Raw genomic sequence first — 24,118 nt, 5'->3', positions numbered from 1 at the left:
GATAGGCTTCAGAAAGATCTACAAATATGTGGTTTATTGGTGGCCTTCTGAGAAGAGACAACTGGGTGAATTTGTGTAAGAGGGCTTGCAATACACATGCTGCCTTTATGGGCCTGCAGAAGGTAGATCCTGACTGCCCTCAAACATTCTTCTAAAAACCTGGGAGTGAGGACCAGCTGCTTCTGATGTGAGAATGCACAGCACTGTGTCTTGTCTCTGTGAAGCAGTACCTTCCTGTTCCTCTGGAGTGGGGAAGTTCTGCAAGCAAACAGCCAGTTGCCAATAAAATAATAAAATCCCTGGTAACTAATCTCAGAGCAGTTTCCTAGAATCATAGAATATCCTTTGCTGGAAGGGACCCACAAGGATCATGGAATCCCATCTAGTGGCTTTGTACAGGACAACCCCAAAAATTGCACCCATTTAAAGATGAGTCTTGCCACTAGGATGTGAAACCTGTCTCTGACCTTTTTTGATAGACAGAACTTGCAGTAGATGATTATTTTAAGCATCTTTTCTGGATTAATAATAGAGAGTAATAGCAATGCTAGTAAGAAAAGATTTGTTTCTTAGTCTCTACAGAAAGAGTATTGTTTTGTCAGGTAGCAGCGACTGTTGTGTTCTTAAGTGGCGTGTTGTTGTCATGAATTCTTGTTTTCCAGGAACGGTTGGAGAAGCAGATAACAAATCCATTATGCCTTGTTGCAGATTTTAGCAAGCCTGAGGTAATCAGAATGTGGGGATATGGGCATAGGTGCTTTAATATTTAAACTACATGTTGTCATCTGTAGCTTTATGTTTAGAATAATATAATTTCCTAACTATTCTATATCAATTAAATACCATTTTAAAGTGTGAAGTAGGAGTGAGGTATCAGTTTGTGTAGTCACACAGAATTTACATTATGATTTAGATTACCATAGAGGCTCGTTATCCATGATTTGCAACAAGTATGTTGTAAATGCACAGCTCAGCCACCTTTGCTGTTTAAAATCTCAGGTTTTGATAAGTCTTTAATTCAGGACAGTGGAAATTTTGCAAGTGACACAATAATTTTTTTCCTATATTTAATAATATTAGTTGATAAAAATCACACTGATATCAAAGCTGGAATAATCATAAAAAGGTGATCACAGGTGGGTTGGAAACTGGAATTAATAGTGTAAGGATACTTTTTTTATTTCTTTGAAAAAAAATGATTCAGAGATCTTTTTAAAATTTGTGAGAGGACACTAGCAGTATTTGCCTCTATCGCGCTTTTAGATAAGTATTGTGGACATGGAAGGCATGTAAGTCTCTGGCTTATGAAAATTTTAAACTAAACAATGTTGATGTAATTATTTTTTTGTTTGTTTGATAATATAGGGTCTGACTTACCTGTTAAGATTTTCTACTTTTCACTTTTAATGCTGGGCCTTGTTATTGACACTTGACAAAATGCAGTGCATTATAATGTCTAGTTAAAAGAAGATTACTTCATTTTCCAATTTCAGCACTAAATTCTTTTGGGGACTCTTCAGTTGGACTTAGTTGAAATAGCTGCTGAATGTGCTTGAAGGGTATTACATTAACACTGAGTAATACTTCTTGTAAAAATATTAGTATGAGATATTTCAAATTCACTTTTTAATGCTATTTAAAAACTTTTTTTGAGCGTTGTGGTTAAGAGACAAGGAAGTGAAATAGTAACAGAAGAGTTCAAATAGTTGCTTTTGTTTATTTTTTCTCTAGTTTGTAACTGATCAACAGTTATTGTTGTCTTAACAGACTCCTTTGCAGATCCATGTTGCCATGCTTGCCTTGAACCACTTCCAGGAGAACTTTGGTCGCGGACCGAACATTGGGTAATGCAGCAGTTTTGTCTTTGCTAAGCCTTGAATCAGGCAGATCTCTCCTCTTGTTTGATTGTAGTTACTGGTTTGATGTGCAGCAGGGTACCTTGTCTGTCTGGTACTTAATAGACCACATAGAAATGAAAAGTTGAAATCTAGATGAAAAATGTTACCTATTGCACGCATCTGGGTGTGTGACGGGGCCTTCCCAATGTAGCAATGACACTTCCTGGTCCCAGGTAGACAGAAACGGCTTATGCAGGAAGGCCTTCTCTGTTCTTGTTTTTTCACATTGTGTGATTAATATGGAAGAGTTGTTTCAGTGATCCCAAATTATCTTGTAGTTTATGGGTTTAAAAAAAAGATCTGAAGGGTTTGGTTTTCATTTTCAGTATTTTTTTATTCAGCTGTAGTTCTTGATTTGCATAATTTTGAGCTAAATGAGACAAAACTACTTACAAAGTGTAAATATTAAAACTCTACTTGCTTATGGGCTTTTACACTGAGACTCTTGTTCCTGAGCTAACCCTAACGTTTAGAAGTACATCTTTAATGCTTACAGTTAAAGACAGTGTAAATTTCCAGACTCTTCCTACTGTATCCATTGCTTTTTTCTTCCATTGATCATGTTTCTAGAAGGACTCATCATTGTTGTTTCTACCCTGATGTCTAGATGCCTTCAGGATGCTGAGGAAATGCTGAAAATAGCCACGTCTATAAGTGAAACACTGGAAAATAAAGTGAGTAAGGAATCATTGTCATTATAAGTAATTTTTTTATGTGCTTATTTAGTTGCCTAAAGGTCATACTTTAGTTGTCGGTCCTTGTTCTGGTCTCTGGATCCATCTTCAGATGGATCAGCTGGCTTTCTGAAGGCCATGCACGGGAACAGAATGGTGTTTCAGCATGGGTTCAACTGAATGTTCACCTGACATGAAGGCTGAATCCTGTGGCTATGTGAATCCAGTTTTTAAACAAATGCATATGACAAATGCAGGATATATGGTGGATCTGTCTTGACTGGAAACGTTTTTGCTAGTCAGAGTGAAATAATTTGTCTTTTACTGAAGAATAATAATCTGTAAATCTGTCTTGGACTGACTTTGCTCATTGAGGGGATGAATTTGTTACCATGTCTTACTTTTCAGCCTCAGGTAAATGGTGATGTGGTAAAATGGCTGTCTCGGACTGCTCAGGGATTTCTACCTCCTCTGGCTGCAGCAGTGGGTGGTGTTGCTAGCCAGGAAGTCTTGAAAGCAGTAACGGGAAAATTTTCTCCATTGCAGCAGTGGGTAAGACTGTCTTTGGTTTTGGATGTTTATTTTGACATGTTTTGAATGGATAGTTGTGTGTAAAGTGCTGTACGATCAAAATAACCTGAACAACTTTTATAACATGAAAATAAAAAAAAAAGACTCGAGACTAAATTTAGTAAAAAACACGTTTTTATGTGTACAATAAAAGTACAACCAGTTTTATTAAATTTTTTTGCACCTGGAGTTCACACAACACTTTTCACACGAGCAAAGAGAGCATTGGCTTATTAGTTCATGGCTGCAAAGGTGTGATATAGGGCAGATGCTAGCTTAAGCTACTGTACATAAGAGCAGTACTTTCAGACTCTGAGGATAAATATCAGAGTAAAGTTAGATTAAAAAACATCACAGTCTTCACTGTTACCTTTGGAGGGGTAACATACTTGTCCTTGCAGCTCACCTGTTTGAATGAGCTTTTTTCCCTTCTGTGTCCAGTTGCTTTTTCCTGCTTTTTTCCTGAAGTAAACTGTAGGGTACCAAATGCTGTATAGTCTTCCACTGACAGTAAAAAATTAGTGCTTCTAAATTTCTAAACTCTGTCGTTCATAGAAAATAGTTAGTTTTTAAAATTAAAATAACATTACTATTTTTCACAGGTTTTTATGGTTTGGTTTTTTTTTTTTTTTTTGCAGCTATATATAGATGTGTTAGACATTGTAATGCCTCTGGAGAAGGTGGGCTCTGAAGAATTTCTCCCACGGTAAATACAACTACAATCTACTGGCTTATGTACACATCTGAGTCTCAAGCAGGCACAGAAGATGTCTTTTAAACTTAATTCAGTGCTATTTGCAGCACTGAATGGGTTTGGAGTTAAGAATGTATGTTCTATTTGAGCATGGGAGGAGCAGGAATGATAGCTTCTGACTTTTTTAGTTATGTCAAAGTGCAGTTTGGCATCAATGGTATTACCATGATAAATGGCAACTTGCTGTTCTCCTGTTTTTATCTCCTGTGCCTGCATAGGGGAGATAGGTATGATGCCTTGAGGGCCTGTATTGGAGACTCTCTGTGCCGGAAGCTCCATGATTTAAATGTTTTCTTGGTGAGTATGACTGACACACTTTTTGCAAGTGCCTTGTTGATACAACTAATGTCCACTGTCTTCAAAATAATGAGGGCAGTTCTGATGTGTGCCATTGAGGAATAAATAGTCCAAAATTTTAATGGGGCTTCTCTATTATACTTGTTTTCCTGGTTTTCACTTATGCGTCTGACTTAAATTGTGATTTTCTTTAGGTTGGCTGCGGAGCGATAGGCTGTGAAATGCTAAAAAACTTTGCACTTCTTGGTGTTGGTACTGGGCATGACAAAGGATTGGTAAGTCACTTGTTAACCTTGCTTCTCTTATTAAAAAGTAATGTGATAAGGAATAATTAAATAAATTACTATAAATGTTAAAAGTCTGAGTCTTATTTCAGGTTGATCTCTGTGCAGAGGGTACAATGGCCTTGGCATACAGTGGAAGAAGTCTGCAATTAGAAACAGAACACATAAAATACATTCTTGCTGTATTTTGATTTTAAAACAAAATTTAGTCAGTCAGGATAGGCAGAGCTTTTAGCCAGAGCTGATGCCAACAGCAGTGCTTTGTTTTGAAAAGTGTCTGTAGAGATTGCATCAGTATCATTGCTCAGTGCTACACTTAAGTTGTAACTTCAGCTGTTGCTTTTGCCCCTTCTGACTTAGGTTACAATTACAGATCCAGACTTGATAGAGAAATCCAACTTGAACAGGCAGTTTCTTTTTCGACCTCATCACATACAGGTAGGCTTTCTTATTCAGTAAATTTTCTGGACTATTGTCGTGTTTCTCTGTCCTGTGTCTCCACAGCGAGCTGAATTGTGTCTGTACTTCTGTCTAGAAAAGACTTAAAGGCTGTAATGAAATCCAAGCTTTTAAAAAACAATACCTAGAACTGCAATGGCATCCCACTTATCACTAGTATCAATTGAGCAAAATTGGATCGTCTAACCTTAATGTGTACTGGTGTCTTTGACTAATGAAATCCCTCAGACTTGACAATCAGGAGTGCTGTGTTGCATAAGAAGTTGCCACGGGTTAATGTGTCAGAAATACTTTACTATAACATTGAAATTCAGGGAAAATAAAACAACCGAAAACAGGCAGTGCTGGCAGAAGTGTTCTCAATAGACCTCAGTAGTGCTACTGCTGATGGAACTTCACTGAAGTTGCTATCTTCTGACTTCATTCAGTCTCCATTAAGCTGATAAATATCTTTGAAAAAAAAAAAGTACATTCAGTAAGTGCATGACACAGCTGTTAATTCCTTAGAAGCAGAGAGAACATCCTCGAACTTGCAAGCACAGCACAAAATAAAAAAGGTGGCTCAGATCTTGACAGCAATGTGGAAAAAGGTTTCCCCTGCCCAAAACCCAGCAGCTGAATTTTCTGCCTCCTGTTTATGTGTAGCAAATCTGGGAACAGATTACACTTTGGATAGATAGATAAATGGAATGTGAATCCTTCAAGCTTTCAGAAGCCACACTGTCTTGAGTGCTGATCCCTAGATAAACTGAATGTAGTATGGCTAGAAGTGTCAGGTAGGTTAAGAACTCTCTTTCAGTTTAGGTTCTGAAATTGGCTTTGTATGGAATACCTTGCAGTAATGTGATTATTCACAGCTGTTTGATGTCTATGCTGCATAGACATGGTCACAGTTACTAAGGGGTTTATCCTCTGACAGTCATGAACTGCTCCTTTCTTAGGGCATTTTGAGAGCATGAGAGGCAACATGTGGCATCAGTTACTCAATAAACTTCTGCACCATTCAAGCACTTTCACCATGTGGTCTCTGACACACTGCTTTAAATAAAACTAAAAATAAAAAACTCCTATATTAATAAGATATATATCAGTGAGGGAGGTATATGATTAAAAAATTGCCTGTATTCTGTTTTGCATACTACATTTCTGTCAGTGAATTGTTGTTTGATCAACAAATGAAGTTGATATTTCTGTGTCTCAGATGTTCCTTATCTCAATATTGTTCTTTATCTCAGTCTCCGTGTCATAGTTATGTATATTTATGTATTCATACTTTCAGAAACCTAAGAGCTATACTGCAGCAGAAGCAACTCTGAACATCAATCCTTCTGTAAAGATTGACTCAGATATTAATAAAGTTTGTCCAGCCACTGAGAATACGTACAGCGATGAATTCTATACCAAGCAAGATGTGATTGTAACCGCTTTGGACAATGTTGAAGCAAGGAGATACATTGATAGGTAGGGTGTGGAAAGGAAGCAAGGACTGCTTTTCATGCTCTGTGTGAACTCTGCTTTTCTGTTCTTACTCTTCCTGACTTGGAACTGCTTATAAGATCTGATAGCAAATTGCTCCGATTTACCTTGTTCCTTTATAGGCTGGGGGGGAGGAAGAGGTTTATACTCAAGGTGGAAACCAACTCTGCTGTTGTGCAGCTGCTACTGTTCACATAGTAGAAAGCCTTGGAGTGAGTTCTTGAAACTGAATAGCTGTTAAGTTCTGATGAGTGGGAGAATCCTGTGGTGATCTGAAGGCTGAATTATTTGTTCATAAAAATATGTATTTAAATATAAAAATAGAGATGTTTACATTGAAAAATAATTTCTAATGGTCATAATCCACATAGGCTCAAGTTTATGGGATTCTGATCTAACTTGAATAGCTCTTCTTATTTAATTTCTTCCTGAGTTTGGTGTAAGCTTTCCACTCTTCTGAAAGTGCCTAGAGACAACTGGTTACAATCCAGTAACGTCTGCAATACAAGAGTGTAGTGATTACACTGTGTGCTGATAGTCTGTGTCTTTCCATGTCAGTCGTTGTGTAGCAAACCTGCGTCCTCTTATAGACTCCGGAACTATGGGAACAAAAGGACACACAGAAGTTATTGTCCCCCATCTGACAGAGTCCTATAATAGTCACGTAAGTGTTTTAAGACCATTGCGCACCTTCTGTACTAGTCCCATAATGCCCTCTGATTCTTTAATCATTTATGTGTCTGCTTAAAATAAGTGGCCTATTTGAGCTGCTGAAGAACAGTATTATTAGGAAAGAAATTTCTGAAGAAAAGGAAATAAAATTTGAACAGTTCTTTACAAGCATACATAACAGTTCTGTTTGAATGGGGCAGGGGAAAATGAACCTTCAAACTCTTGCAATATTCCTCTGTTTTAGTTCTTATGAAACTGCCTTTATAAGGTAGAAATTCACTGGTTGAGAACACTGAAATGATGCCATGTGGACACAGAGACAGGATTTGGAGCATCCTAACAGTCTTGCTAGTGTCCATAAAGGAGTCTTTCTGGCCTTGTATGAAAGGGTGTGTTTCATGCTGAGAGTGTATGTGAATGTGGACTGCACATCTTGGAAAAGCTGACTGGCAGTCTCACCCATTGTTTGTGTTTCAGAGTTCAGTTTTGCTTTCCAGGGTTGAGTTTGGACTATTCTTCATACAGAGGAAGTGATAATATTAGTGTCCATAAAGTAAATTTCTAAGCATAAATAAGCCATTTTGTATATTACAACAGCGGAGTTTTAAACCTATAGTCTAGAAGTTTTTGGTGCTATTAGTAGCAATAAACTTTAGTAGTCTGCATTTACATGCAACCTTTCTTAATTACAGCGGGATCCACCGGAAGAAGAAATACCTTTTTGCACCTTGAAGTCTTTCCCAGCTGCCATTGAGCATACAATACAGTGGGCAAGAGATAAGGTAGTGGAATAAGGTTACTGGGATTCAATATAACTAAATGTGTATTTGGAAAGGTGGGCGATCTGATATACTTCTTGCAAAATACCATATCTGTTCTTTTTATTTTATAGTTTGAAAGTTCGTTTTCTCACAAGCCTTCTTTGTTCAACAAATTCTGGCAAACCTATCCATCAGCAGAAGAAGTTTTACAGGTAAGGGAATGTTGCCAGGGTAAAATACAGGGTTTAAACTACTGCTTTATGGATTTTGTTCCTATTTAAATTCCGTGAGATTTGGGTTAGTTTCTGACTTTTTCCAGAAAACCTAAAGACTTATTTGGCCAAGTCGTTAGCTGATCATCAGATGAACAGTATTTCTGGTGTGTTTCATAATTAAAAGCTTCTCTAGCTCGCATCCTCTGTACATGATGTAGAAATATCAGAAAGACTGAGGCACTGCTAGCGTATGATTAGTATATGCCACACTGATGTATAATTATCTGGAAAAAATAAAAGGAACACTGAGTTTGAAGTGAATTCAACTATGTAATAAATTAGATTCAAATGTTTACTATCTTTTCTTGTGACTGTGGTACATAGGGCTGGGTGGAAGTAAATCAAGTAGACCACAGCACCTGGGGAAAAAAAAACCAGGGAAGAGGATCACATAAGGGATAATATTTCACAAATTGACCCTCTGTTTCCTTTCGCCTATGGATTACTAAAAACATATTTACTGTTTGACTGGATTTGAAGGAATCTTGTCTGTTTTAACACTTTCATGTTTCTTTATCTAGAGAATAAAATCAGGAGAGAGCTTAGAAGGCTGTTTTCATGTTATTAAAACGCTCAGTAGAAGACCCCGAAGTTGGACTCAATGTGTAGAACTAGCAAGAGTAAAATTTGAGAAGTATTTTAGCCATAAGGTAGGTAAGACCTGTAAATGGGGTGGCACTGGACTGACGAGGACTTTAGAAAAATTGGTGGCTCTAATAACTAGGTGTCCAAATCTATGCACTAACTTCCATTTCTTCATAAATAATGAGATGTACTTGAAATGTAAAAATGCTGCATCCCTTTCTACTGTAGCACTTCTAGGTCTGGCTTATTAACTCACTCTAGTAGCTCTGTTCAGTAGTCTCCAAGCAGTTTTCTTGGCAATTTTCCAGCTTACTGTGTTTTCCAAAATAGTGAGATTATCAGATGTCTTTCACTAAAGAACAACAGATTTTTGTTTCCTGCACTAAACTTTTGTTACTGAACTCAGCTTCATAACCCTGATTTTCTCAAAGGTTGTCTGAAATAAGAGCCAGTCATTCTGAGAATCTGGTCCACAGCGTTGCTTAAAAGTATGTGTGTAATTTTGTAGGAAAGATGTGATCATGATGTTTCTTATTGATAAGCATACCCTGTGCCTATGGAAGCCCTGGTGGTAATTGTCACATTGACAAAATGTTGCATTCCCAATTGTGAATTTGTATGCAATAATCTTAAAGTGACAATAGGGTGGGGGGAATGTTTTGCTTCTTGGATTAAGTGTCTTGTTTGGACTTTGTACAGATGAGGTGACATTGTCATCATTGTCTGTGAATGAATGGGCAAGTCACTGTCCAGTAGTACTTATCTTTAAGATGTCCATCTTGACACAGTTGTCTTTAGATTTTCTTAACTCTTTGAATTACTTCAGCTGTGATTTGGAGTGAATCGAGATTTCATGTCATTACTAAAAAGAAGGTTTGATTTAGTGTGGTCATGTCGATCTGTATATGAAAAATTACTAAAGCTACTCTGACTTTTCCTCTAGGCTCTTCAGCTCCTTCATTCCTTTCCCCTTGATACACGATTAAAAGATGGAAGTAAGTACAAATACCCTTTTGTGCCTGTTGTGAATTCATGGCATACGTCATGTATTGCTGTTCCTGGTTACCTAGGGTTTCATCTTAAGTCTCTCTTCTTAACAGGTTTGTTTTGGCAATCACCAAAGAGGCCACCTTTCCCAGTGAAGTTTGATTTTAATGATCCTTTGTAAGTATAGTACTGCCACAGATGCTTTCTAGATGTTTTATAGCATCTATAAAACTCAATCTACAGCAGAAAGTGCAAGGCAGTGCCTTTATAGCGCTAGAAGTTGGACTGGTATCGATGAGTGTTAGTGCACAGTCTTACAAATCTGTGGCAGATTTGGTGAGTTGTCTCATGCTTTCACTACAGGTAATTTAGTTTTCACTGATATGGGATTGGAGGGTGCTGCGGGAAGGTGTGACATCTATGGTGAAATAGCTTAGAACAGCCCATTTCATGTCTTCTGTGACTACAGAATTTTACTGAGTTGTTGCTGTCACACCTCTCTGCCTCTGTTGTCCCACATCAAGAAATGCAAGACATGCTAAATTAAATTGTCTACCTAATATGACCTAGTGGAGGGACCCCTTCTTCATAACAACGTGGGTCTGATCTAGATGGCTTGGGTATTACAGATAATTTTAAAAATTGATGTGGTTGAAGGACTGAAAAGCATGCATCTGCTGCATATGTACACCTGCTTTGAGAAACTGTCTGGATTGCCTTTTTTAGTTTGAGTGAAAACTGAGATCATGGCAAATATCAAATTATTTCTGAGGTGAAGTCTTTTATTATCATATCAATGTCATGTGAGCAGTTGTTTTCTTGACCACAAAGGTTAAATATGGTTTTCATTAAATAACTCTTTACTGATCAAAGTTTGCTTAGTTTTGGGGACACCTGAGTCAGTCAAAACATGACATCTGTTTTGTACTGTCTGCTCTGAAAGATGGGAATTCCGTTTCTCCATGTGTTCAAGATTTCTTTGAATATGATTGCAAACTTCTGAGCAACTGAAGTTAAAAAAAAAAACCAACCCAAAATCTTTCTCTTTTCTTTAGGCACTATGGTTTCATTGTGAGTGCAGCAAAACTCTTCGCAACAGTGTACTGTGTTCCTTTCACTGAAAAGGTAATCCATGTACTGTAACAGTGTTCCCAGTGCATAACTTGGTTGTATGTATTCGGCTTTGACCTGGTGTCTGGTTGCCAGTTCTTTCCAAAAACTGATTAAAGTGATTCTTAAAGTAATCTATCCTTCAGCACTGGCTGTTCAGCAACTGCTTACACTTCTTCGTCTGTATTCAAATCCCTAATCTGGAGAAGAAATGCATGGTGTATTTGATATTTTCAGTAAGCACTGAACTTGGGAATTATTATTCTGATGCACCTATTTCCTGTGTAATATAGCTACTGAACTGAAAAAAGATCTCTAGAAGGCATTTTTTCAATTAAGTGTCTTAGCTGTGCTCTGGGGTTTTTATTTTCTACTACTCACAGCCTCTAATGTTGCTTATACTTTGTTTTTCTTGTTACCCTTTTTCTTTTCTAATTGGAACTTCCTGTAAGTCACGTTTACACTTCTACTGAGTTTTCAAGTGCTAGGCACTTCCCACCAGTTGGCTGGCTGTAGTAACTGAAATGTCACTTGGTGTTTTAATGGTGATGTTTGACTGAAACATCACTGAATATTTGTGAGATTTTTTGGGTTTGGTGTTCTTTGAAATGCTACTGGATATAGAGTCTTGTTGTGTTGATGTGAATTTAAATTGTTTTTCTTCAAAACCTAACAGGATTTGTCAGAGGAAACTATTTTGAGTATTATTTCAGCTGTGAAAGTACCAGAGTTTAGACCTTCAAACAAAGTAAGTGTGACATTTAGTTTAAAGAAAAAAATAAAATGTTCTACAAACAATGTCCCTCATCTTCAGCTACTTCTTGCATCAATGCTAATGAGAAATAAACACAAATTATATTGGGTTTTGGGGAAGTACGACTGTGGCATACAGGACTGCTTTAACTTGGTATAGCTATGGTATCTATGTACCAGATGCTAAATGGAAAATGATGGAGGGGGGTTGCCTTTTTCAAATGATTTGTTATACCATTGTTTTCCATGCATGAGTGTGATTGTAACTTTGCAAGGTTTTTTTAAGTTTACATGAGTCTATACTATTTTAATAAAAGTAGTAAAATTTTACTCATAAGCAACTTTAAAACAATCCAAGACTAGTGTCAATTTGTCATTTCTTTCTAGCTAATGTAAAGGAAGTGTCATTACTTTTATGTTTATTTTTGGAGTGTTAATTTCAGAGTAACTTAAGCATTATTGTGCAGTGGCTAACATTTGTCACTATTTAAAATTATCAAGTATTCTAGGGTGTTTTCATATTTTCTTGCACAGTGTTAATACTTATCTTATGAATGCTTGCCTTATGAGGCCAAACTGGTATTGTGACTTGGAATCACAGATGATTGAAGTTGGAAGGGATCTGTGGAGACTGTCTGGTTCAATCCCCTTGCATCAAGCAGGAGCAGCTAGAGCAGGTCATCAAGGACTGTATCCTGTTGGGTTTTGAATATCTCTGAGAATAGACTCCACACCCTCTCTCTGCTGCCTCTGCCAGTGTTCAGAGTGTTCAGCCACCCTCACAGTTTTACTTGGGGTGTTTTTTTTGTTTGTTTGTTTGTTTTTCTTTATAGTATTTTTATATTTTTCTTAAGGCATTTTGTTTGCTTCAATTTGTGCCCATACCCCCTTGTGCTGTAATTGGGCACCAGTGAAGAGTTTATCTGTGCTCTCTGTACTTTCCCCTCATCAGATATTTATACACATTGATAAGATCCCACTGACCCTTCTCTTTTCCATGCTGAACCATCCCAGCTCTCACAGCTTCATGTGAGAGATGCTCTGGTCCTTTAATGATCTTTGTGGCCCTTGGCTGGACTTGCTCCAGTAAATCTACATCTCTCTTGAAGTGGAGAGGAAAGACTGCAGGGAAGACAGAAAATTTAGTACACTTAACACTCATGCTGTCTGAAGTTCATGTATTTTATTACTCAAGCACTGCACACACTTGCAGGTTGTACAGACTGATGAAACCGCAAGAAAACCAGATCATATTCCAGTCAGCAGTGAGGATGAAAGAAATGCTATTTTCCTGCTGGAGAAGTCTATACTATCCAATGAAGCTCTGGAAGGTGAGTAGTGCAAACTTCTGAAACCTCATAGCTCAGTAATGTCTTGAATTTGCACTGCAGGTAGCGGCATTCAGGTCTTTAATTCTGCAAGAAGCAGAGCTGGTGTCTAAAGTGTTCTGAAGTGCTATGCAGATATCTGTCCTGTTGCTTGACATTACTTTATGCTTCTGTGTTTCTGAGATGCCTGCAAATCTTGGGGCTCTCTGTTATGCTTGTATGTAATTACAACACTAATGACAGCAAGCAGGCAGCAGCAGCGAATTGAACTCTGAAGGAGGGAAAGGGTGCTGGCTAGATCCCAGATGGACTGAAAGCAATTCTGGTATGAGAAGGCTGAGAGTTACTACTTAGAGGAATCAGTCTGAAATTATCCTTAATTGTGAAGTCTGTTGTAGTCTTCCTCAGCATCTTCTAGATATGTTAAAATGAGAGTGCTCAGATCCCGCTTTTTTGCCTGGCTACATGAAGAGGTCATTGGGCAAAAACTACATGCCAGCTTTTTTAGACCATGAACACAGAGGAGAAAGATTAGCTTGTCTCTAACACATCCCTTGGAGTGTCAACCCAAAACTCTGGACTCCCATGCTACTGAGTCCATAGTGAAAGGGTTGCAGATAAACAGAGCTTATAGAGGGAATTCTCACAGGATGGAGCTATTTTGAGGTGGGGCGTATAAGAAACATCCATAGGACTGTTCAAAATTTATTCCTGATGTTGCAAGGAAAATAAAATTAGGGAGCTCTGTTGGTATTTCTATCATTACACTCTTTTAACAAGTGGTATTAATAGGGGCATTTCTACTTCTAGTATAGGAAAACAAGTAAGGAACCAAGCTCCAGGATGTGAGATTTTTGGCTTGTTAAGATTCCGGTTCCTATAAGCTATGTTTAGGACATTTTCAGTTTTCTAATAATAATTTTTTCTCTTTTTCATGAGCAGCTGACTTGCAAATGAAGCCCATATCCTTTGAAAAAGATGATGATAGTAATGGGCATGTAGATTTCATAACAGCCGCATCAAACTTGCGAGCCAAGATGTACAACATTGAAGCAGCAGATCGGTTCAAAACAAAGCGCATTGCAGGAAAGATTATTCCTGCCATTGCAACAGCTACTGCTGCAGTATCAGGGCTGGTGAGTATGCTTTTTAAATGCATATTTATTTCTCTTACTCTTTCTTGCCTGAAACCACTGTTGTGTGGGTATCAGTTAGTGCTACCCTGACAGAGCCTCATTTAAAGAAATGGATTTACTTCTTATGTACCAATACAAAAGGTGTTTGGTTCTAGATGTGGTTATTGTCAACACATTCGGTGCAGGTGTGCAGCTGCAGTGCCAGCTGAAGCTTGAGCTCAGGATGGTGAGAGCCCTAGGCAAGAGATTGTGAACTTGGCACAACAAGGGGCATGGGGACCTGTGGCTCCAACCAGGTGAAAGAACACTCAGAGACACAGCAGGAGCTTTGAGGACTCATTTGGAAGACCCCAGACTGTTGAGCACACAGACTGTGAGGGTACAAAAGCCCAGGTAGTCCTTTGTTTGGGGTCCCTCTCCAGAGGCACCAGCTCGTGCTGTTACTCTGTTGTTGTACTATGATAAAATTACTTAAAGGAACCAGAGGTCTGAGACTCTGCTGTGGAAAACCCAGGGTTGAGCCAATGAAGACTGTGACAGTGGGACAGGTAGCGAGTGAAGCAGGGCACCCGCAGGTAATGGAGCTACCTGCTGTGAAGGGGTTTCGGCCCCAGCATTTAAAGTCTCTGTTAACATGATTACCAGAGTGGCTCCTGGATGGTCAGACAGGGAAGTTTCCTTAACATGCTAAGCCTTTGATGCTTTTCTATTTGATTTGCTGGACACAAAGAATTGGAAATCAGCATTTTGGTTTGTTTTCTACCATTAATAAGAACTTCCATCAGAGTGCCATTGCCAAGAGTGGAGAGGATCTGTTCTGTAGTAGTTCACATTTGTGCATCTGAACAGAACTTCATGCTTTGTGGAGGTTTCTTGAATGAAACAGTTTTTGAAAGAGTCCTACATTAGGAACACTGTTTTAAGTATTTCTCTTGGCAACAACAGAATTTATTTCTGTGGCATAGTGGGTTGTATTTCCAGATGTTATTTATTCTGCCGACTGTACAAAGGCCAATCTCATTAACAACTTTCTCTGTAGTTGCTGGCCTTATAACTACACTAGTACTGATTACACAGTACCTAAAACCTAATAAGTAAATTCTCATTTACTGCAGGTTGCACTGGAACTCATCAAAGTTGTGGGTGGCTACCCAGCTGATGCATACAAGAACTGTTTTCTGAACCTAGCCATTCCCATAATGGTCTTTACAGAAACTGCTGAAGTAAGAAGAACGGAAATCAGGTAGGAAGGACAATGGCAGAAGGGCGAGGGTGGTATTTTGAAACCTGCTAATTGATGCTGAAACTTGCTGAGTCATTAAAACAAATGTGAAGTTTGAATAGTTATTAAATCCAGATAACCAGATTAAGGCCTTACGTGCTCACGTAGCAAAGCTATGATGGAACCACAGTTCATGGCCATACTCAATTAAACATCATAGATGTTAAAAGTTTTTTTTTGTTGTTGTTATTTAAACTTGTAAAACGATGAATCACTGCATGCTTGCTATCACACTCTGTTATCCATTTACTATATACTGCTAAAAGTGTAAGTGATCCTCTTTGTACTCCATTGCTCAAGAACTTTGGAAAATAGAGCACATACTCATCCATCTTAATTTAAAATATATTGGGTTTAAGGGCTTAGTTTTGTTTTCAGTGGAAGCTGTTACTCGTGAGGCTTTAAAAATCTAGACAAGTTAGACATGTGACATTGTTCTTAGGAAACATCCTGGACACACTTTTGCATCTCGTTCAATACAAGAGCTATTTTTCAGTAGGCCTGAAAGCTCATTAACTTCATTGCCAGATACCATGTTTACTTGGGGCTCTTACTGTGTCTTGTGCTTAGCAAGGTAAGAAGGCTGGAGAAACTGCAGCAGAGAGGGAGGAGATTTTTGATCAAGATAAAACAACACCTCCTAAAAGACCCGGTGGTTCTTCAAGACATATTTAAAGGAAATGGCTGAGTTCACATTCTAAAGTAACAAACAACCTTTCATTTTTTAAAACAGAAATGGGATTTCATTTACCATCTGGGACAGGTGGACAATTCATGGGAAAGAGGATTTTACTCTGTTGGACTTCATAAATGCTGTCAGAGTAAGTTATCTACTGTACTGGGTTAGTACAAGACAAGAGAAAAGGGATTTCTTGTTTTGGGTTATTGGTTTGGTTTTTGTTTTTTTCTTTCATGAAGTTATTGTTCAAACCAGAATAGTTTTAGTAATAATTAATGTCAATGGGAATGTATCTAAGTAAACACATCTAAGCCTATTTTCAAATTCTTTGTTAATTCATTTGACTCAAATGTATCTTAATAAAACTTCTGTCAGAGTCCACGCATTAGCAAGTTTTCTGGTTGGGATTCTATGGATTTGAATAGTTAGCTGTAGTATTAGCAGCAGTAGTATCTGCTGGTTTGGGCAGCTGTTCTAGTCCTTTAATAAGCTTTAATTTGTGAATTCCAGGAGAAATATGCAATTGAACCAACTATGGTTGTACAGGGAGTCAAAATGCTCTATGTTCCTGTGATGCCAGGCCACATTAAAAGATTAAAGTTCACGTGAGTATAACTGGAAAATGGGTTGAGTGGTGCAAATGCATATACAAATTACACTCACTGATTGTACCATAAGGATGTGTGTCTGACAGCAGTGTTTTCCCTCAAAGTGGTAGCTAGTCGTTAATATTTTGGAAAGAAAAAAGATAATTTCTTTCATTTGGAAAGCAAAAAGAAAATAAAAAAGAGAAAGTGAATTAACTTCTATGATGAGGGCAGGAGACTTCCAAAATGCTGCTCTAACTGATGAATACCAGAGTGAGAAAGCTGAAGAAGTCTGACAATAAGTTGTTTGTTTTTTTTTGGGGGGGGGAGAATGTACTGTGGTTCAAGTGGAACAATTTAGAACCTTTTGAAACTAGCTTAAAGCTAATGCTGATGCATTTATCAGCATCTGTTTTGAAGGTCTGCCAGTTGGTAATATCAGGCAAAGTAGTATGAGCAAGCTACTTCAAACTTCCTGGGAGAGAAGAGCCTTTAAGCTGGTACTACCTTCAGAGTGCCTGGCATACTAAGATGAGAATTTACAGCCTGTTAAAAAGAAGTTGTTTATATGCCTTCTCTTACAGCTGTATAAATAATTTTGAATGAGTAAGGTATGTAATGAATGAAGTCAAAGGTATGGTGTGAAGCTGCCCTCTTGTGAATATCAGGATTTCTTACTACTCTGAGACTTGGTTCAAGCTTTCCATATAGTAGCAGCAACTTGGGGTTCTGTTACAAACAGTCCCAAAAGATATTTGCACAGCAAACTCTGGTCTGTCTTGTGTGTTTGTTTTTCCTTAAGTTGCTTAAAATCATGCTGTAATATGACAAGCATTACCAGACTCTTTCTTCGTTTCAGAATTGCAGCCTTAACTAGTGGCATACTCCTTAAAAGCAAGTTTTAGAAACATAGTTATCTGCCTTGCTCTGTAGCTTGGGACTTCCTCATGCAAATAAATATTATCTCAGTATCTCTGCTGAGAAGAGGCTAATGCTCTGTGTTCTTGCAAGGAAACAAGTGCTTTGGGGAAAGCAGCTTTTTGGCCTGCATACTAAAGTATACCCAGAAGGGAAATCCTTCTCTAAGTGATCTGTGAGGAATAGAAATGATTGACTGTATTCCCTCAGCCTCTTAGCATTTGAGCTGGCCTCATGAACCAGGTTAGCAAGAAAATAATCTTGAGCCATCTACAGATATGTGATGAAAGTGAGGTTGGCTGACCTGCTTCCGTATTCCAGTGTGCAACTTCCAAGCATTGGCTGTAGCTTTTGAGACTGCAGAGAGCAAAGGAGGGAAATTGCGCTAATACGTGACATCCTTACGTAGTTCAAACTCACTTTGTGGTCATGAGGGAAGAAGTCCCAGATCTTGACTGTTTTTTCCCCCCTCATCGCTATTCACCTTTGAAATTCGAGGACTTAGTGCCATAACCCCAGTAGAATTACTTTCCATCAGAACTTATTACCTGGTGTCTGCACTGGAGTGGTTCTTCCTAATATACTAAAACGGGCCTTTATTGGTAGACAGAGAACTTATTCCTCCTCATTGACTGAAATCCTACACAGAAATCTAACTTTGCCTTGTGCCTCTCTGGGATGCCAAAGAAAAATTACATCTGTGAGGAATCCCATCCAAAACTGGCCATATGCTCTTCTCTTTTGTACTGATCACTTGTTGGTGAACGATGCGGTAGCTCTCTAATGGCTAATGGAACACGATTTGCTGGATCTTGGGTGGAGAAACAGCTTTTGTGTCAAAATTTAAAGGTGGCTTAATTGCTTAATTCTTCATTTTAATTTGACCTGTAGTATGTTAGACCAGTATATATTGCTGGCAGTGAAATTCATCCTAGTCTGATCCTGAATTCCCACTGCCAATCCTCTTTCTGGTATATTAACAAACTCTGCTTTATTTCTCTATAGGATGCAAAAACTTGTGAAACCATCACCTGATAAGAAGTATGTGGATTTGACAGTATCATTTGCTCCAGAGACTGATGGAGAAGAAGATTTGCCAGGGCCCCCTGTGAGATACTACTTTGTTCAGGAAGACAATTGATGGTAGAGGCACAGAAGTCACTCATGGACCATTTGTTTTCAAAGGAGTGTGCTAATTTTCAGCTATTAAAGATGGTACTATGTATTTCTTTTTGGTGAAGCCTTAATTAAATGGTGAAAATCAGTGGCTTTGCACTGAAGACAAACTGGATTTATGTCTCTTCTGCTCCTGTTTTCTTCAAACCTGTTCGCTCAAAGGAGGATTGGTCACTCCGTGAGATGGAATGTCCAGTACAGTCCTTACCTTAAAGACAAGATTTATATTGATTTGCAGGCAGCTGAAGAAAGCAAGAAGAATGGTGAACCTAACAAATGGTCCCCATGTGCAAATTAGGCACTGCTTAGAGAAGAGTGCAAAAAATGGGGAAACCACCATTTTATGCTCCTGGTGTTCTAAGAACATCTTAAATCCATTTCATATGTTACTTAATTCTTAAACAAGAATTTCATTCTTGCCATCTACATGTGAGATTTAATCCATTCAAAAGGCTTAGCCTCCCACTTAAGAGCAGACAAACTGCTTTGTTGTGTCGTTGGTTAGTGGTGCTGTGGCCAGAGCAGCTATCTTATGTCAGTCTCAACATGGAAACCCAGGAAACAGGTGTAAATTGTCAAAACTCCGCTAAAGTCCAGAGAGCTGGAATTGTTGATTATCTGCACTGAGACTGTTCTTTGCAGAATACTGCAGTATGGGGAAAGTGAAAACCTATCGGAGAGCTGAATTAGCACATTCAACAATAAAACTTTGTCTTCAAGAAAGAGAAAATGTGATTGAGCCTTTCTACCCTCACCAAATTAAAATCACTATAGCACATGGTGACTTTAAAGGGAGGAAAAGGCAAATGTCTCTGGATGTTTGTCATACCAAACTCCTTTTGGTAACCATTTCCTTATAGTGAGTGGTTCTGCTGTACACATGTCCATAGCCCAAGTCTGACTTGCACTGACCACAGGTTTTTATCATCATCAGTCAGTTTCTGGGATGTTGAAGTGTAAAGATCCTGTTTATTTGGAAATCATTAGGGACTAGATTTGTTGCGGTGAGGCAGAGGTGTGGTACAGAAATGTCATCATTTAACTGTCATTTAAACACCAGATATTGAGCTGGTAGTTCTTTATTTCTCACCACCATGGTAGAGTGAGGCAAGGTTAGAATACAAACCTATAAACTGGAACTTGTACATCAAGATGTATGGAACTGAATACCTGGAATCAGTATAATTGTTTCAATATTTTGGATTCAGTCTTGCGTGTGTGATGTCTTCTGGATGGTGTATATAATTTTACAGTCAGTCTACTTTATGGATATAATTTTCTAGATTAATAATACTGCTTTTTAAACTGCCTAACTTCATTTTTTTATGAACTTCTTTTAGAGAAACTTTTTGAGACAGGAGAAAAGATGGCTAGATTTAGAGTGCAGAGGAAGCACAAGCAGACAATAAGTTTCCACTTCTAAATAACAACTAAAATATGTTTCACTGTGGCAGTATTACAATCTGAACTCTTGCCTGAAGTCACTATTTAGTGCTAAGGATCACTTAAAGGTTTAGATCAAGTTGAAAACACTGTCACCTCTCACGCTTGGAGACTGAGAAACAAATGAAACTTTGAGTAAGTATACTCTGGTATGTTAGTGTGGTGTCAACATCATGCTTATGCTTTTGAAATAAGCAGCACATAAAAATAGTAAAGTCTCAGTACATTTTTAGAATGCCATATGACTGTCTTCACGGTTTAAAGTAAACTTTCAGATATAATTAATAGAGTGGCTTTTATTAATGACAATGCATACAACTTTGAGACCCTTGTCAAAAAGGGCAGGTCAAGGCTGGCTGGGATCACAGCCCAAATTTACAGACATGGCTGTATCTCTGTGCTGCTCTTATTGTGTGTATCTGTTGGATGAGTGTCTGTTCTATGAATGGGTTCTCCTCAGTTAAAAAGCTGCTTATGGAAAAATTGACAATGCACAATGGCTCTAGATAGGTATTAGCAGACCTTTAAAATTTTTGGATATAAGTTACCCACGTGAAATCTTAGAACTAATAACTTCAAGAGGACTTTATATAGGAAAACTGTGCATGTCAAGTGGCTCATTTAAACTTTTTATGTTTTAAACCTTTTTGAACTGCTGATACAGAGGATGAATGTATTTATATTGGAGGTTTTGCAGTGGAGTGGGCTGATTCTGTGTGAATTTGTATTTGATACAGCCTGTTTCTCAATCTGTTCCTGCTTTTTATCAAAAGTCTCAACAGATGCTCAGCATGATGACACAAAGGGTTCAATCAAACTGGGAAAGTGAATTTTGGGGTGCTGGTCTTCCAGTTCTTCAGCATTGTCACTACCAGTGCTACCAAGCTAGAGGCTTGTAGCACTACCTGGAATCTGAGAACTGCTTTTTCTCTTTGGTGTGTTTTTGTTTTGCTTTTTTTTGTGTTTGTTTGTTTGTGAGGTTTTTTGTTGTTTTGTTTTGGGTTTTTTTCATTGTAATGAAAGACTGTGTTTGTCTAGGACCATTTGATGCTCTATTCCTGCAACATTGAAGAACTGTCTTTCCACTAGAACACTTTGAATAGCTTTCTTTCATAATATTATTCTTTGAAGGAACAGTTGATTTTCAGGGGTGAAGTTTTATATCAGCATTGAAGATCTTTCTTGCTCAAATGCTTTCTTGAAGAGTTTGCTCATATTTACACTAGCTTTCCCTGAATTTCTAGCATCCTTAATATAGATGCAGGAATGTTTGTGCATGCAAAGCAATGCAAACAAACTTAGCAGCCCTCTCAGCTGTTCTCTGTGGTTAGTCAAGGTGTTTCTTTAATGTTAGGAGTAGTGAGGATTTTTTGTGAAGATCTTGCTACTGTTACCAAGACTGCTTTGGTGCATCTGATGGATTTACCTATATCATGAGTAAAAAGTAGATGTTTCCATCTTATTTTCCCACCCTTTTCCTATGTAGGATAAATATGTGAATGTTTACTAAAAAACACAACAAAACAAACCAAAAAGCTGTTCAAGAATAGTGACTACATAGAAAGAACAACTCTGGCACCATTTGGATCTTTGCGAATGCAGAAACCCTGTCACCCTCATCATGGCATCTAACGTCCTGAAATAATGTGGGTTTGAGGTAAGCAAAGAGTTTGTATATCTGAGTTATCAAACACGAGTAAAAGTTGTTAATTTTTCCTTGCATCTTTGAAACAATGTGGCTGTAGGCCAGTTGTTTGAAGAAAGGAAGCTGACATTAGCTTGAAAGGTTTATCAATCCCAGTTAATTATCTCCTGTCGTGCAATTACAGAAAGCATATGTGCAGCACAGCGCATCAATCTAAACCTTTCTCCAAAGGTTGATAAATTTTGACCAGAGAGCTTTTGAGCAATTATTTTAATTTAAATGTATCTTTTGTGTGGTTTTTGAAGTAGCTAATGTGGGTGCTTATCCATGGTGCAGAAAGCTTATTGAGACTCAAGCTTAAAAGTGTTGTGAGTTACAGCATTAATACCAGCAAAGCTGTCTTGCTAGTAAGTCGATAATTTTGCATGGCAAAAGTGAGATCCAGCAAAGTATTTAAGTTCTTGCTTCTCCCAGCAACACACAAGTTTCAGTTTCAGAGTGAGGAAAAGCTGCAACTCTAACCTGATCTACATGGAGCAGCACCGGGATCACAAAGTGACCTTAAGTATTTTCACGAAAAGAAAGCACAGACTTCTCATGTTATGTTGTACTTTCATAAAAACAGTGGGCCTTCCCCATAGTGGTCAGAAAGAACAGGGATGGTGTACTAGTCACAAGTGTGCAGTAAAAACCCTCACTTAAAACTATATTTTTGGGCAGCGTTTCGCGGGCACTGTAAGGCACTGCGCCCTCATGTTATCAAGCATGATAACATGATTGTTTTTTGCTCAGTGTTAAGTTCTTCACTAGCGTTTAAAAGAAAAAACTGCAGCTCCCCGTAGTGACAGTGGCCATTTGGAAACTCGAGAATCTGTACTGGCGTTTCCCAGGAGAGGACAAAGAAACGGGACCCGTCGCCGTGCAGGTCCCCTTAAGGCAGGGAAGGCAAGAGAGTAGCCCAGGGCCGAGACAGCTCCTGCGCAGGCGCCGCAACGCGCGCGCCAAAAAGCAGCGTCCCTGGCTGGCGCGCGGCGGCCGCGACCAATGAGGCAGTGAGGGCCGGGGGGCGTGGCCGGGGGCGCCGCTGTCCCCGCGGCCGTGGGCGGCGCGCGCGGGCGGATAAGGCGCCCAGGTTTCGAAAAGCGGCGCGGGCGGTGGCGCGCGGCGACCCCGGCCCGGGATGGCGGAGGCCTTGGTGAGAGAGTGCGGGGATGGCGGGGGTGTGTCTGTCTGTCGGTCTGTCCGCCTGCCCGTCGGTCTGTCTGTGCGCTGTGTTGTGGGCAGCAGCCGGTCCCTTCCGGAGAGCCAGAGGTGCGGCCCCCGGCGCGTTCCCGGGGGAGGGGCGGGGTCGTTCTTCCGCCCCACCCTGGGGTCTTCCGCTTCTCCCTGAGGAGCGGGAGGCCGGGGTTGGCGCACCGCGCCCTGCGGGTCCGGGCCCCTTGCACAGACACTTGTGCCCCGAGGGCTAGTCTGTCGGGAGCCCCGTTTCCCTCAGGCTGCCTCTGGAGAGCCGCCTTCCATGGGCGAGTGAGCGCGTACAGAGCCGGACACTTGTCCAGGCACGCCACAATCGTGCTCATCTTGAGTTTTAAAACTCTTCATGTGTAGGACAGTGCAAACACACTCATAAATGAACTGTTCAAAGGTCCGTTGCAGGAGGTTTTCAGTCTCTTTATTGCGAAAGGCTGCGTGCCGGTGGATTGTGCTACACTCTGCTGCAAGGGGAAGAGGTTTAAGGCCGAGTGCGAGACTGACTGGAGTGTGCAGTTTCTGAAGGGGTGGCTTTTGGTCAGTTGTTTTCCCGTGTGACCTAGAGTTTCCTTCTGCCGCTTAAGGCTGATATTGAAAGTTTCCAGTGCAATCAATCCATATGTGGTGTTGGTTATTTTTGTTACCAGAAGTAACAGCCAAAGAGGAATCATAAAGTGCAAAGTACTGTCAGTATAGCAAACTTCAGAAAAACGAGCTGAACTCCGTTGTTTTAGGACTAGATAATCTCCAAGCTGCACATACTTTTTAAATTTACACAAATGAATAAGAGGTGATAGTTGTTTTTCAACTAAACGTTTACCTTTTTTTACATGTTTTCCTATCACATCTGTGAAAATCTGCACTCTGCTTAGCGCTTGAATTTTTCTAGACCTTTCTTCCCATTTGTATCCTTGATATTCTTTGCCTGTTTCCAGGTCAGCGGCTTTATTTCATTTGTTGGTGTAGAAGGTAACACTGATAATATGTTGCCGTTTGAAGTATTACTGCTCCAGTTGTGGTAGTAGATGACTGGAGTCATGTTTTTTATTTGAATGACTTTATTTGGGTTTCAAGTGTGTGAGGTGGCACTGGGACTTAACTGAGGCTATAGTTTTACC

General features: G+C 39.2%; 1 protein-coding gene across 1 annotated transcript in view; it reads left to right on the top strand.

Moving 5' to 3' along the window:
* The window catches only part of UBA6 (ubiquitin like modifier activating enzyme 6), a 29,410-nt gene extending 10,634 nt beyond the window's left edge, over positions 1–18,776 (top strand). The window contains exons 11-33 of the mRNA XM_018072020.2: positions 663–725; positions 1,768–1,844; positions 2,506–2,572; positions 2,981–3,124; positions 3,781–3,848; positions 4,115–4,193; positions 4,388–4,468; positions 4,838–4,915; positions 6,216–6,397; positions 6,971–7,076; positions 7,777–7,866; positions 7,977–8,057; positions 8,642–8,770; positions 9,649–9,700; positions 9,806–9,869; positions 10,748–10,817; positions 11,479–11,550; positions 12,769–12,886; positions 13,826–14,019; positions 15,135–15,262; positions 16,035–16,122; positions 16,491–16,585; positions 18,491–18,776. Coding sequence (XP_017927509.1) covers positions 663–725; positions 1,768–1,844; positions 2,506–2,572; positions 2,981–3,124; positions 3,781–3,848; positions 4,115–4,193; positions 4,388–4,468; positions 4,838–4,915; positions 6,216–6,397; positions 6,971–7,076; positions 7,777–7,866; positions 7,977–8,057; positions 8,642–8,770; positions 9,649–9,700; positions 9,806–9,869; positions 10,748–10,817; positions 11,479–11,550; positions 12,769–12,886; positions 13,826–14,019; positions 15,135–15,262; positions 16,035–16,122; positions 16,491–16,585; positions 18,491–18,626 — 2,262 coding nt within the window. The 3' untranslated portion in view covers positions 18,627–18,776. The remainder of the gene's footprint in view (positions 1–662; positions 726–1,767; positions 1,845–2,505; positions 2,573–2,980; positions 3,125–3,780; positions 3,849–4,114; positions 4,194–4,387; positions 4,469–4,837; positions 4,916–6,215; positions 6,398–6,970; positions 7,077–7,776; positions 7,867–7,976; positions 8,058–8,641; positions 8,771–9,648; positions 9,701–9,805; positions 9,870–10,747; positions 10,818–11,478; positions 11,551–12,768; positions 12,887–13,825; positions 14,020–15,134; positions 15,263–16,034; positions 16,123–16,490; positions 16,586–18,490) is intronic.
* The last annotated feature ends 5,342 nt before the right edge of the window (positions 18,777–24,118 follow it).

Source organism: Manacus vitellinus, unplaced genomic scaffold (genome assembly GCF_001715985.3).
Source record: "Manacus vitellinus isolate BGI_N305 unplaced genomic scaffold, ASM171598v3 scaffold_0_pilon, whole genome shotgun sequence".
In the NCBI taxonomy this organism is placed as follows: Eukaryota; Metazoa; Chordata; class Aves; order Passeriformes; family Pipridae; genus Manacus; species Manacus vitellinus.
This window is presented reverse-complemented; position numbering and strand designations above follow the sequence as displayed.